Raw genomic sequence first — 12,627 nt, 5'->3', positions numbered from 1 at the left:
ACTGTTTACTTCACTTACCTACACCTATTTCATTCCTTTGATTAGTCTAGAAATCTCCACATCTTGACTCAAAAGACCATTGTTCTTTAGGAAGGTATTTTGCACCGTATTTTATTGGTCGGTTAACTGAGAACATTAATATTCCTGAGAAGAAAATAACAAAAAAATTCTTGTTCAAAAAATAGAGGAATGGATAAGGAAGACCTGAATGGATATTTTATTAAGATCATAAATTCAGTTCACAAATCTCTTTACTGTTGTCAGAATAAAGATTTCCATGCTTCAGTGTGATGTAAAAAGGAGTTGCAAGCTTGGTTTGGATTTTCAATTGAAGAATATTTTTACTTTTCCTATTAAAACATTTAAATTCTACTAAATACAGTAGAAATTTAAATTCTACTAAATTCAGTCATACTAAATGCCAAAGGCCGTTTCACATGTTTATAGAGAACAGTAAGTCAGAGTTATTCCACCAAATAGGGGAAGGATATTTTAAGAAAAGAGCATGTGAAATTTAAACAATGAAAGAAGTGTCAAGAAAACAGCTCACAAACAGGAAATAGATACTTAGAATAAAAGCTTCAGGTATATTTCTTGCAAAACTTAATTGCTATTTAGAGTTTACTGATATTTCACTCTAGAACAGGTTCTGTTTCTTGTTACCCAAATTAGATTAGGAGCTGAGAATTTTTTTAAAAAGGCATCAACTTCTGAAGAATTTATGTTTATAAAATCAGTTGTCTTTCAGAATTCTTTCTTGTAAAGAAATCTAAAAATACAGAATAAACTGCAGGACAAAAGAGACTGTGTAACTTGAATAAAAACATTGTTTCTTAAGTTTTGTCATGAAAAATAAAACTTAGCTTCCTGAAAAAAAATCACATGGAATAATATTGTTTGACTATATGGAGGCAAGAGGTGACTGATTTTCTCCTACTTAGATAGTAATGGATATTGAGAAATTATGAGGATTTTGTAATAGATCAGGATACTAAATTTCAGATATAAATGGGACACCAAGAAAGATCAGAACAGGTTCATCAATGATTTATGTGACTGGGGTTTCTCAGCAATGCTTGAGAATTTGGCCTTCCAGTCTTCTACTGACTGTAATTAGATAAACAAAATCACATAGGGATCACAGTAGAAGATTTGTAAGTGTGAATGAGGAACAAAGAAAAAGCTGTGATTTCTGTGAGATTAATACGATACTGATCAATTGCTTTCTAATTGAAATCAGTGCAAGGCCAGAAGTCACTCTAAGAACAAGGAGCAAATTCCAGAAAAGTAATTTTGCAGATTAATCTATGAAGGATTAGGCTGACATTTGCAAACCTAGGACTCTCAAATGAGATTCTTAGGTATTCAATATTTTTCAAAAAAGGAGTCTGATTTTTAAAATAATTTCCTTTTGTATGACTCACACTAACTCTGTGAGACAAGCACTCGTAGTAAGATGCCAGTAACTTGGGTTAGAGACCTCAGATGTACTAACTGTTTCTGAACGCTGTCATTCACATCAATAACAGAACTTCTGTTGTGATGGAACTATATATATTTTCATGACAAACGCCAGCATAATTAAAATGATCTCTAGAAATGTTAACTATTTTTATATCTTTTTTTAAATTGCACATCATTCTTAAGCATGCTCCGTTTTAAAATCTTTTTCTCTGTTGAAGTTACTGTCTTACCAGATTTGTTTCAATTTTACTGCTAAGCACATAGGTTTGCTTTAAACACTGGAGAGTCTCACTGGCTTCTCTTGTTTGAAAGATGGATCAAATACTGCTATCACTGTGTTGAAGTGCCTGGGAAGTTATTGGTCTCCAAGGCCAATGTGACTTAAGTGGGATTATTCTGGTTTACTCTATAAACATATCTAGCTTCTGTTTAAAAGAACAGAGAACTACGGAGGATACCAATACAATTAGCTGATCAAACCCTGAAAACAGCTGAGAGACTTTAGCTTAAATTACTAAGGATTTAAAGGGATTTTGCCTAATGTAGAAGCATGGTACAGGAGAACTGTTCTCAATCTACATTGCTATTCTGCATTTCGTTCATTTTAATTCCAAAGGAATAAATTAATTGATTAATTAATTAATAGAAGCTATTTGATAGGATCAGCTAATTTTTTGCTTTTTGGAAAGGTTTTTCTTTTCCTCTATCCCAACAGGCAGAAGAAGAGAGAGATGATATGGAGAGAGTCAAGCTGGATAATAAAAGAATACTTTTCAATCTGTTGCCAGCCCATGTTGCACAGCACTTTCTTATGTCTAATCCAAGAAATATGGTAAACCAAGATAAAATTTAAGTACATACTAAATGAGTTTCTGTTGCTTGAGGCACCTTCCACCTGTATGTTAGCAAGAAAGGCTTGAAAAAAAACTTTGCTCATGTAAAAATAGTAGCTTTGTAAAAGCTTGTGTTCAAGAATTAGTTTGAGATTATTTCTTTTGCTGTATGATCCTCCTCTGAAGAATTTTAATAAAATTCAGGATAAGGGAGGGTTGTCATTCAACATGAATGTAACCAGGTACCTGTATGTAAATCACTTTTTTTTTTTCCATTTTCCAATCCGTGTAGGATATTGAAATTTATCACAATATTGCATGAGCTCAGTTTGGTTCTGAATGGTGAAGTGTATGAACTGCCAGACACTTATGTATTAACCACTCTAGTACTGGAAAGTATGCTACCATTACCAAAACCATCTATTTAAATTTAAAAACAGGGAATAGTACGTACATCAAGGAAGATACAGATTAACATAAAAGGCTGCACTGACCAAATAAATTGGTTCAAGAAGGCCTTATGAGAGTCCTTCTGGTCATCTGAAAACTTTTAGCACTGGAGTAGCCATAATGTTCATGATACTGTTCTTGAGGTTTGGGGTAGAAGTATTTGAATCACAGAAAAGTGATTTTGCTTTCTTTGAGCCTACCAAATTTTTAAGCAGAAACCTTACCATACAGAATAGAATTATATTATATAGAAATCCACAACACATGGAAAGACTTGAAGGAGTGAGGCCAGTTATGTACTGCAGGATAAAATTGGTCCATCTCTTATTTTGCTTATAAAACAAGATTGAGAAAATGTAATTATTTTTTCTTGTACAGCAGAAGTTCTATAACTGTTAAAACTTTCTTCAAATTTTGACTTACTGCTTCTATGTCTAAATAGAAAAAAATGCCTAAATTGTTTTAAATAGGTTTAATACTTTAGGTATTTATTTTCTATTGTGGTCTTGAGTGAACACATCTTTTAACATAATTTTAAGAAGTCTGGTTTTCCTTCTAGAGAAACTGATGGTCTTTGTAATAGCTATTGCTTAGCAGTAGAATAAGTACTGTAATAATGATGTTTAATTTAGATTAATCTTTTAAAATAAAAATTACATCTGCTTATGAACTACAGGACCTTTATTATCAGTCATATTCACAAGTGGGAGTGATGTTTGCTTCCATCCCAAATTTCAATGATTTCTACATAGAATTGGATGGCAATAATATGGGAGTGGAATGTTTACGCCTGTTAAATGAAATTATTGCTGACTTTGATGAGGTAAGGTCTAAACACTTTGTCTTTTGACCATATCAGTTCTACCAAATAACTATCAATGAGATTATCTGAAGTAAATCATTGTATCCTGAACTGTTTAATGAATTAGTACTGTAAACTTCTTATTTAATCATAGTTAGTGTCCACTTTGGCTTCTCCAAAGTGCCAAATTTGTACCTTTAAGCATATGACTCTGACCTAAAATTTCTCTAACACAGGAAGAGTATAAAATATGGAAGTTAATGGCAGTTTTTTCAATGACCTCAAAGTGGGCAAGCCTAAACTTAGCAAATTTGATATGGTTTAATGAACTTGCACATATTGTCTAATAACTATGGTTGCTTGTCTAAAATATTATGTAATATTTAACAGTTTTATGTTTTAAACAAAGCTTATGGACAAAGAATATTATAAGGATATTGAAAAGATCAAGACAATTGGAAGTACATATATGGCAGCTGTGGGACTCGTACCTACTTCAGGAACTAAGGTAAGAAGATTGTATATAACAGTCTTATGTGAAGGAACCATTGTCCTTCAATTTCCAGAGGAACATCAGAAACATAACTAATTTTGTAAGATTATTGATAACTTATATGACTTCTTTACAACATTTTGAATCTGAAAATCAAAGATCAGCTGTAGCTGTAAAAGGAAAACTACCACACTTTCTTATGTGGCTTCACTTGTGATTTCATTGTCTGCAGCTTTGGATTCCCTGGAAATTGGTATATAAAAGCCTCTACCCGGTTTTAAACTGGGTATCTTAGATGGCCTTGTAAGATGCAAGGAAAGGGAGACTCTAGATGTAATGAATTGCTGCAATACTAGCAGAAGAATATTAAAATGCAGTTTTTACATATATATTTTTAATATTGAATTCTGGATGTAGCCTACAACTGAAAATAAACATCCTCTCCAAACCCACGTAATGGACACAAACTTTGTACTAGGTACAGTGCTGCACTGTACCTGTTCCCTCCAAATCAGCCCTTCTTTGACTACCATTAGCATTCTATTTGCTGATTTAATTACTTAGCAAAAAAAAAAAAAGTCATTTCAAACCCACTAACTCTGGGGCACAGTTCTTCTGTATCCTCATCACTACCCCTGAGTGTTATTCTTGCCTTAAGTTATTATCTTGGAACAGAGATTTCCTAGATTTCCAAGCAGCATCTGGAAAGTCAGAAAACCCTGTAGTCATTATATTGAATGTATAGTATACAGAGTACTATACACATTAGTAATTGCACAAATAAAACTAATTCATTAAAATTTTATAAAATTAATCATATACGAATAGAATGAAAATTAAAGCAATCGATTAACTTCATCTACCTGGAGTTTTCAAACACTTCTCCCTTGTTCTGGTATGCATGTACATATGTTGTAGACATCTTTTGAATACATTAGTGCATACGGTTTAGCATTGCAAAATAGTTTGACGACAAAAGGAAAAAAAGGCTAGAAGATGTCCTGTGGACTTTTTAGCAACAACTATCCCTGCTAAATGAATAAAAAACTAGATCACATATAAAAAATGGTTAGAATCATGTTGGAGTATATCACACAACTAACCTTCTGGTCTGCAAAGTATTTCCGGGTGCCTTCCTTTGTATCATTCCTAGAAACCTACACATTACAAAAGAAAATTAAATTTTTTTTTAATTTTTTTTTTTTTAAATCTGTTTATCCTAAAATGTTTGACTCGTGGGTTCTGATACAGGCAAAAAACACTGATCTTTAGAATGTTTTTCAGTGTGTGATCTGAGGCAAACAGGCAGTGGCATACTTTAGTGTCTGCCATAAATGCTCTTTGAACTATAATCCTCAAAACAAATGTGTTATTGGATAACTTTGCTAGCATATGTTCCAAAATCTAAACATGTTTGTCTCTTTGTATTTTATAGTTGTTGAATATAGTTGTTGAGTCAGCTAAGTTAGTCTAGTAGTGAAGATACTGCTCTGAACTTATGATAGTAATGCATTTTAAAGCACTGCAGAAAATCTTTTTACAGTGCTCTGTCTTCCTTTGAAATCTTGGGGCAATTTTTTATTATTTTCTATGTATGTAAAATTTAAAAATTCTGTATTCCAGATTAAAAGATTTCATATAAAACAGACAATAATTTTTACTTTAACTTAGGGTTTTAGCTCTTTTGTGATCTCTTCCTACTCTTCATGTGATGCAAATGAATAGAAATTACTTACACCCTCTTGCCAGTTTCCCAGTAATTCTTCAGCATACATGTGTATATTAGAAGCCTGATAATCTTGGCTGGCTTGTCATGCACAGAGAAGCTTTACACAGTCCCTGGGCTGTCCTATGGAGTCATATGTGTCCATGGGGAACCATAAGACACTCAAGTGCCTCTGATCTGCCCTCTGCCAGGAGTGTCCCTTGTTCAACAGAAAATCTGACATCGCCTCTGATTGTGAATCACTAATTTCATATTAGGATTTGGACGTGAACAGAAAGCAGTGGATGGAGTTAATTATGCTCTTAACTGTGGATATTTATACACTTAAGAACCCAGAACCCTGATGAAGTCAAATATTAAAACCCCATATTTTACTGGAGTCCCGTTTCTGCACCTTGACTCAGCAAGTGGCTACTGTAAATGCACATTGCCTCTGTTGCAGTGACTTTGTTGTGACACTCTGAGCAGTTTTTCCAGTAACTACTCCGATATTTAAATAAATAATTGCTTGCCAGTTATATCAACAGGGCAGCACACAAACCAACTTTTTGTAGATCTTTTGCACAATATAAATTCATTGTATCTCTATTTCACCAGGGTCCTAACTTTGTGATGTTCTTTAGAGCAGGTTCAAAAGAACTTGTCCTAATCCTATTTAGAGATATCTGTTACTTGCAGCACACTCAGTAGTTGTCACCAGTCCTTTCTTCTGCAACCCTGAAGAGCATTGCAGGAAAACAGAACATTCATCAGACAGCAAAGAAACAGAAGAGAGGAAACATAAAGAAGATTAGAAATTAAATAAACTATGCACTGCTCTCTCCCGCTCCAGGCATTGAATATTTTTTCTCCCTCTGTTGGAAAATGTATCCATCAGCTCTTAAGCTTAATTTCTGTTCTCCTTTACTTAGGTGATTCTGGAAAAGAGTCTAACAAGCTAGTTCACATTGCAAGAAGCAGAATGCTAGGTAATAAAAAATATCTTCCCAAAACTGGACTGGCCAAGGTTTACTTTCATAGTTTTTTGTAAATTCCTAGCCACATGAAGCAATCCTTTTCAAACTGAGGTGAATGAAGGAAATAGCAACCTGTTCTCAGGTTTTTCAGCCACTGTTTAGTGCTGCATTTATAAAATCTCACTATCATGGCAAAAACTCGCAGCTTCATATCATGCCAGCTTGTACAGGCCTATTGTGTCACACCCTACCCGCAAGCTGCACTGACGCCTGCATTTCTTTCACCATATCCTACCTTTAGCCCATTTTCACTTTGCAAATTTTTTTCCAAAATTCATATTTCTTATGCAAATAACAGCAGAACATAAGAGCAGTCATAATGAGTTGAGTCAAAGCTTTATTCTAATAATCTGTCTTCAACTAATCAAAGTTAGTTAGTTTGGGGAGAGAGCATGAATTACAGAACAAATGTACAAACCTCCCTTTTCCACATTCTGATAAACTGCCACTTGAGTTTTTACTACTTTGTAGCAAATATTTCTTTCATGATCTTGCTAATTATGTTAGAAGCCTGCTAAGTTTTGGAATCCACAAAATCCTCTGAAGAGTAGTTGCACAGTTTAATTACACTGAAGTTGTAAAAATTATTTTCTTATGTTTGGGGTTTTATTTGATTATTTTATTTTACCATTTCATTTGATCCCTTTTGGGCAAAAACCGTTAGTTTGCTTAGATACCTTTGATAACAGCTCCCTTCAACTTGCCTGGAAAGGAAAAACTTAGAGGTGTTCTTCACCTCACAGGATTAAAAGTAATAGGAATTTTGTCAATGGGAACATCATGCACCCCATGGAAGCTGGGAGCTAGCAAAAGCCCCAGAGGGAGAAGACAGCAGAAACTATAGTTATTAATAATCATCAGGCAAAGTAGTTTTGTAAGAAAGCAGGTTATATTCCCTGCCACACTCAAAACAAACATCAGCAGCTCTCTAGCAACAGAACCACTTTACCATGGGAACTTTGCTTTCCATTCTTCCCAGAAATCAAAAGGAAAGAGAGAAAAAAAAAAAAAAAAAAAAAAGAAGGCAGAAAAAAAAGAATGCATGTGCTGCAGCTACCACCAAATGTTTCCTTTCACAAACAGAAAAATTGGTTAGATTCTTTTCCTAAGGCATCTGTTTGAACTTCTCATTATTTTTCACTTTAGTATTTAACCTGCATCTCAGTACCATACAAATTTAATGTGCAACACTATTTTGTTTCTAGGCTAAAAAATCAATTTATTCCCATCTGAGTACACTGGCAGATTTTGCAATAGAGATGTTTGACGTTCTTGATGAAATCAACTATCAGTCTTACAATGATTTTGTCCTACGAGTTGGTAAGTCATTTTTCTACAATTACCACACAAGCAGAATATTGTTTTTCATTAGCTTCTCCTGTGCTGTCAGCAAAGGATTACCTGTATGCACTCATGATTAAAACTGAAAATTCTCCATTAGTGAGAGAGTCACATCCATTTAAAAGGTCAGCAGTTTGGATGGTATGCATTAGTATTAAGGAATTGTAATTCCCTCCAATTCCAGTGTGTTTACTTAATTTATGCACCCCTAAAAGGAAAGTGCACCATTCATTTTCTACAACGTTATGAGTGTAGCCAATCTTGTGGCTTACACTGCTTTGTTTTGCTAAGCTGCTGAAAATCGGGTCTTACTCTATTATGTTAAGTTGCATCTGCAAAGCTTTGTTGGCGTTAAAAGTGCAATGGGAGCTTTTTTTCCCACAGATGCCAAATCACCTTAACCAGTCATGTTTTCTCCAACAAACCAAATGCTCTGGTCTGCACAACACAACCCTTCCCATGCAATCCTTTATATGTTATTACATGTCTTACCACTCATTTCTCTCAACCTTCTTAGAAATCAATTTCCTTGTTTCCCTTTCTTCATGTATCCTTCCCCTCTCCCATGGTACTTCCCCTGCTGTTCTCATTTTATTGCATATTCTAACACTAGATAGTTTTCTCCAGCTTCTTTCTCTATATATTTTCATGGCTGACTTGTGAGAATGAGCTGGGTAACGGGAAACCTGAGGTTGCTAGCAGTGGAAGATTGAGAAAGACCAAAGACATCAAAGGCAGCAATAGGAGAGTTATATATCTTTGACCTCCTGTACCTCAAACTGTCTTTGAACTCCATTAAAACTTGTCTTTTCAGGTTCACAAAGGATCAAATATCTAACCCTCATTCTTCTGCATAAATTGCGTAGGAAAGCCCATGCACAGAATGTCATGCAGGGTTTAGTATCTGCAGCTCTCTAGGGCACTCAGAAGGAATATCCTCTTATCTTGCAAACAAGATATTGAAAGCAGTCAGAAATGTAGAATTGAGCTCTGCAATTTCCAAAAAATTATGCTTGAGGCATTTTCACATACTTTTTTTCTTCTTCCACTGTCTCTGGAATCTGAGTTGTCTGGTACTAAAAACCAACCTGACATATTTCCCTTAGCCAATCCTTCTGAATTCCAGACCATCACTTCTGTTCCACTTGGACAATCTCTATTAAAAGGCTTTATATGTGTAACTGGAGTGGAAGTTATAGGAAACTATTAAAGACCCTTACCAGTTTGTCCCAGTTTCAGTTAGCTGAAACCAACTCTGCACTGCTTTTCTTGTTTTCTTTTAACAAGCAAAATCCACAGAAGAATCAAATTTTTATGTTGTCTATCATTACATTTCCAATAAGTTATCAAGGAATGTCTTTGTTTTGTTTCTAAAACTTTTATAAACGCAGAAGAGTACTTGGCATTAATTTAATCATAGAATCATGAATATGCTGAGGGATCCATCAGGATCAACAAGCCCAACTGCTAGTCCTGCACAGGGCAGCCCAAAAGTCACACCATGAGCCTGAGAGCACTGTCCAAATGCTTCTTGAATTCTGTCAAGGGTTTTTTATGTCTGTTTCCCTGGAGAGCTTTTTCCAGTGTTCAGTTCCCCTTATGGTGAAAAACGATTTCCTGACACCTAACCTAAACCTCCCTTGACTCAGCTTTATGCTGTTAACATGTATTACTCCACTACAAAAAAAGATTGCGAAGACACTGGTGTCAAATATGTTTTTCAGGATTCACGTTTCGTTTGGATAATATGCAGTAGTGAAAACCAAACTGATTGTTTAATTTTAGGTATCAATGTCGGGCCGGTAGTGGCAGGAGTCATTGGAGCCAGAAGACCACAGTATGATATCTGGGGGAACACTGTGAATGTTGCCAGCCGGATGGATAGTACTGGAGTGCAGGGAAAGATTCAGGTGAGTGCATTCTAAGACAATTTTGCAAACTTTACACACCTCCTGTTTTATATGTGGTTATGTTTTCAAGAACACTTAGAAAACACAGCCTTGCTTTGCTCTTATGGAGAGGGCAACACTCTCCAGATGACTCACCATCACAAGTATAGTTGTTTTCTATCTTATACACTTCACTCCTTAAAGACAATGAAATCTTCAAATAAATCATTTCCCATAAGAAGAAACAAGAGTTCTCTGCTTCATTGCACACAGTTGGGGGGTAAGCCTGGGGATGCTAATACTGCTAGTTTTCGTGCTGGAGAAATTTTGCCTAAATAAGACCTTCAAGAAAAGGATCTATGCTCATTTGCATCTTACTACATTTTATGTAGCTCTAAAAATTGCTTGGATACTTTGGATTGGAGAGGTGATGCAGACAGAGAACACTATTGTTCTACTATTAGAATCTGGGATGTTCCTCTTAAAAGTTTAGTGAACACCTGCAGTCATTTATCCAAAATACCTGTCTAATCTCCAGGGATCAAAAGGTCTTTGACAATAAATTAGCGTCTCTGGAACTGATACAGCTTATAATTTGGTTACATATTTCTGTTTGATGGATCTTAATGTGTCTGTGCATTGATTTAACTCAAGACCAGAAATTCTGCTTCTCAGATTCCAGTTTTATCAGTTATCTTCTTAAAGAAAATTCTAAGTAAGACTGAGACCAGCTGTAGGTGGTAATCGATTCTCTTTATGTGTATTTCATGACCAAGAAGTAAAATGGAGAGGGATGGGAAATTATATGAACAGAAAAAAGTAACGAGGTTTGTTTGGTTTTTTTTTTTTCTGTCCTCAGGTGACAGAAGAAGTTCAGCGGATATTAAAAAGATGCAGCTACGAATTTGTGTGCAGGGGTAAAGTCAGTGTAAAGGGAAAAGGTGAAATGCTGACCTATTTCCTGGAAGGAAAAGCTGATGGAAGTAATTCCCAAACACGGTCTTTAAACTTAGAGAGAAAAATGTACCCTTATGGGAGAGCAAACATTCAAACAAAACTGGGCACCAGCTGTCCATCAATGTCCTCAGTTGCTAGCTTTCCTGTAAAACCTGGTCTTGGAGCAGGTCAAGTATCTGCCACTCACACAAACCAAACACTGCATTATCTTCCTTCTGTGCCAGCTGTGAAGGAAGCATAGAACAAAGGAGATTTTATTGTGTGCCACTTGCCGTGAACTTGGAGAACAATGGTTGCCTGAATTTTTACTAGAAAGTCAGAGATCATAGGCCATGTCATTAACCAAGGACCACTACAACCCAACCAAAGAGAACATGGGGACTGTGTAATGAACTCTTGGGATGGAACATATAAGGGCTAGCAATTCTGTTATGAAAAGTCAAAACGGGATTTTCTGGAAATGAGGAATATTTTCTTGGCATTTTTAATCAGTAAATGAAAAAATTAGATAAATGTGCAAGCAATTATTTATGTGTGTATATATATATGTTTTAATCTATATATGCACACATACAAACAGTTCTAGACAAACAGTGTAGACTTAATAGAGATTTATAGAGATGAACATAAAAATGCGTATTTATTTACACATCACCTGCAGTGACATAGCAAAGAGATTTCTCTTTCTGTCATAGCCAGAATTTTTGGGCCTGGGATTTAACAATGGAATATGGGATGCCTGGAGAGTCTCCAGGGCTACAGCAAGGCTTTGAGAAACTGTGCTCCCAGAGCATGAATTGACGTTTATTGTGCTGTCAGTGGCAGATTAATGAAGACTGGATTCAGCTAATTGCAGAACCCTACATATTTTTTTAAGTTCTCTTTGCATGCTCCAAAAACTTCCAAAAACTTTCAATCAAACCATTACACTAGGAGATAAAGTAGATAAACCACAGAGCTTAAAGTTTAGACAAAGAACATATATATTCTTTCCATTAAAAATACGGAAAATATGGTAGAGCATAGAATTTGCTGACTCTTTGTATGTCATTTGACCATGCAAGATAGAGGAGCCACCCTGCAAGCACAGCAATATGCTTATGCAATATAGAAACATTCCTGTATTTACAGTGCTGATTTTACTGAGGAGCAGAAGGATAGTATAATTTCAGGCCTTCAGAAATAGCACAAGTCTTGTGGCTCAAGTACAGGATTTACTGTTCTGAATAGCTCAAAGAATAGTCCAGTACTGGTGACAAACAAGCTGTTGCTAGTTTTGTGACATTTGTATGTTTGCCAACATAGTTTTATATATTAATTGATTTTTAAATTTATGCCACACAGTTTTATTACACCTTGATTCTATCCAGACTCACTTTTCAAAGCTGTACAATTATAGAAAGCTATAATTCTGAGAAACAAGCACAGTCAGACTTTGCCAAATGAGGAGCACTGGTAAATGTGCCAGGAGAGCAAGGCCTGCTCTCAATCTGCATAAAAAGGAATATATTATGGCTGCTTTTTTTGTCTACTGCTGCCCATATCGTATTGTTTTATGGTTTCATATTGAAACAACGATATGGATGTGAAATGTGGAGTACAACTCCATAGTGAAGGGGGGGAGCAGTTGGAGGTCATCCCGCTGAAGGACATGTA

The 12,627-nt window shown here is 35.4% G+C and overlaps 1 protein-coding gene across 1 annotated transcript in view; it reads left to right on the top strand.

Annotated features, from left to right (window-relative positions):
* Positions 1 to 11,469, top strand: part of ADCY1 (adenylate cyclase 1) — a 156,434-nt gene extending 144,965 nt beyond the window's left edge. Inside the window, 6 exon segments of the mRNA XM_066323149.1 lie at positions 2,180 to 2,296; positions 3,424 to 3,570; positions 3,959 to 4,057; positions 7,990 to 8,104; positions 9,911 to 10,035; positions 10,874 to 11,469. Coding sequence (XP_066179246.1) covers positions 2,180 to 2,296; positions 3,424 to 3,570; positions 3,959 to 4,057; positions 7,990 to 8,104; positions 9,911 to 10,035; positions 10,874 to 11,212 — 942 coding nt within the window. The 3' untranslated portion in view covers positions 11,213 to 11,469.
* Positions 11,470 to 12,627: the final 1,158 nt, after the last annotated feature.

This window comes from Sylvia atricapilla, chromosome 1 (genome assembly GCF_009819655.1).
Source record: "Sylvia atricapilla isolate bSylAtr1 chromosome 1, bSylAtr1.pri, whole genome shotgun sequence".
Lineage (NCBI taxonomy): Eukaryota > Metazoa > Chordata > Aves > Passeriformes > Sylviidae > Sylvia > Sylvia atricapilla.
Note: the sequence above shows the minus strand (reverse complement) of the source record. Positions and strands in the feature narration are given on the sequence as shown.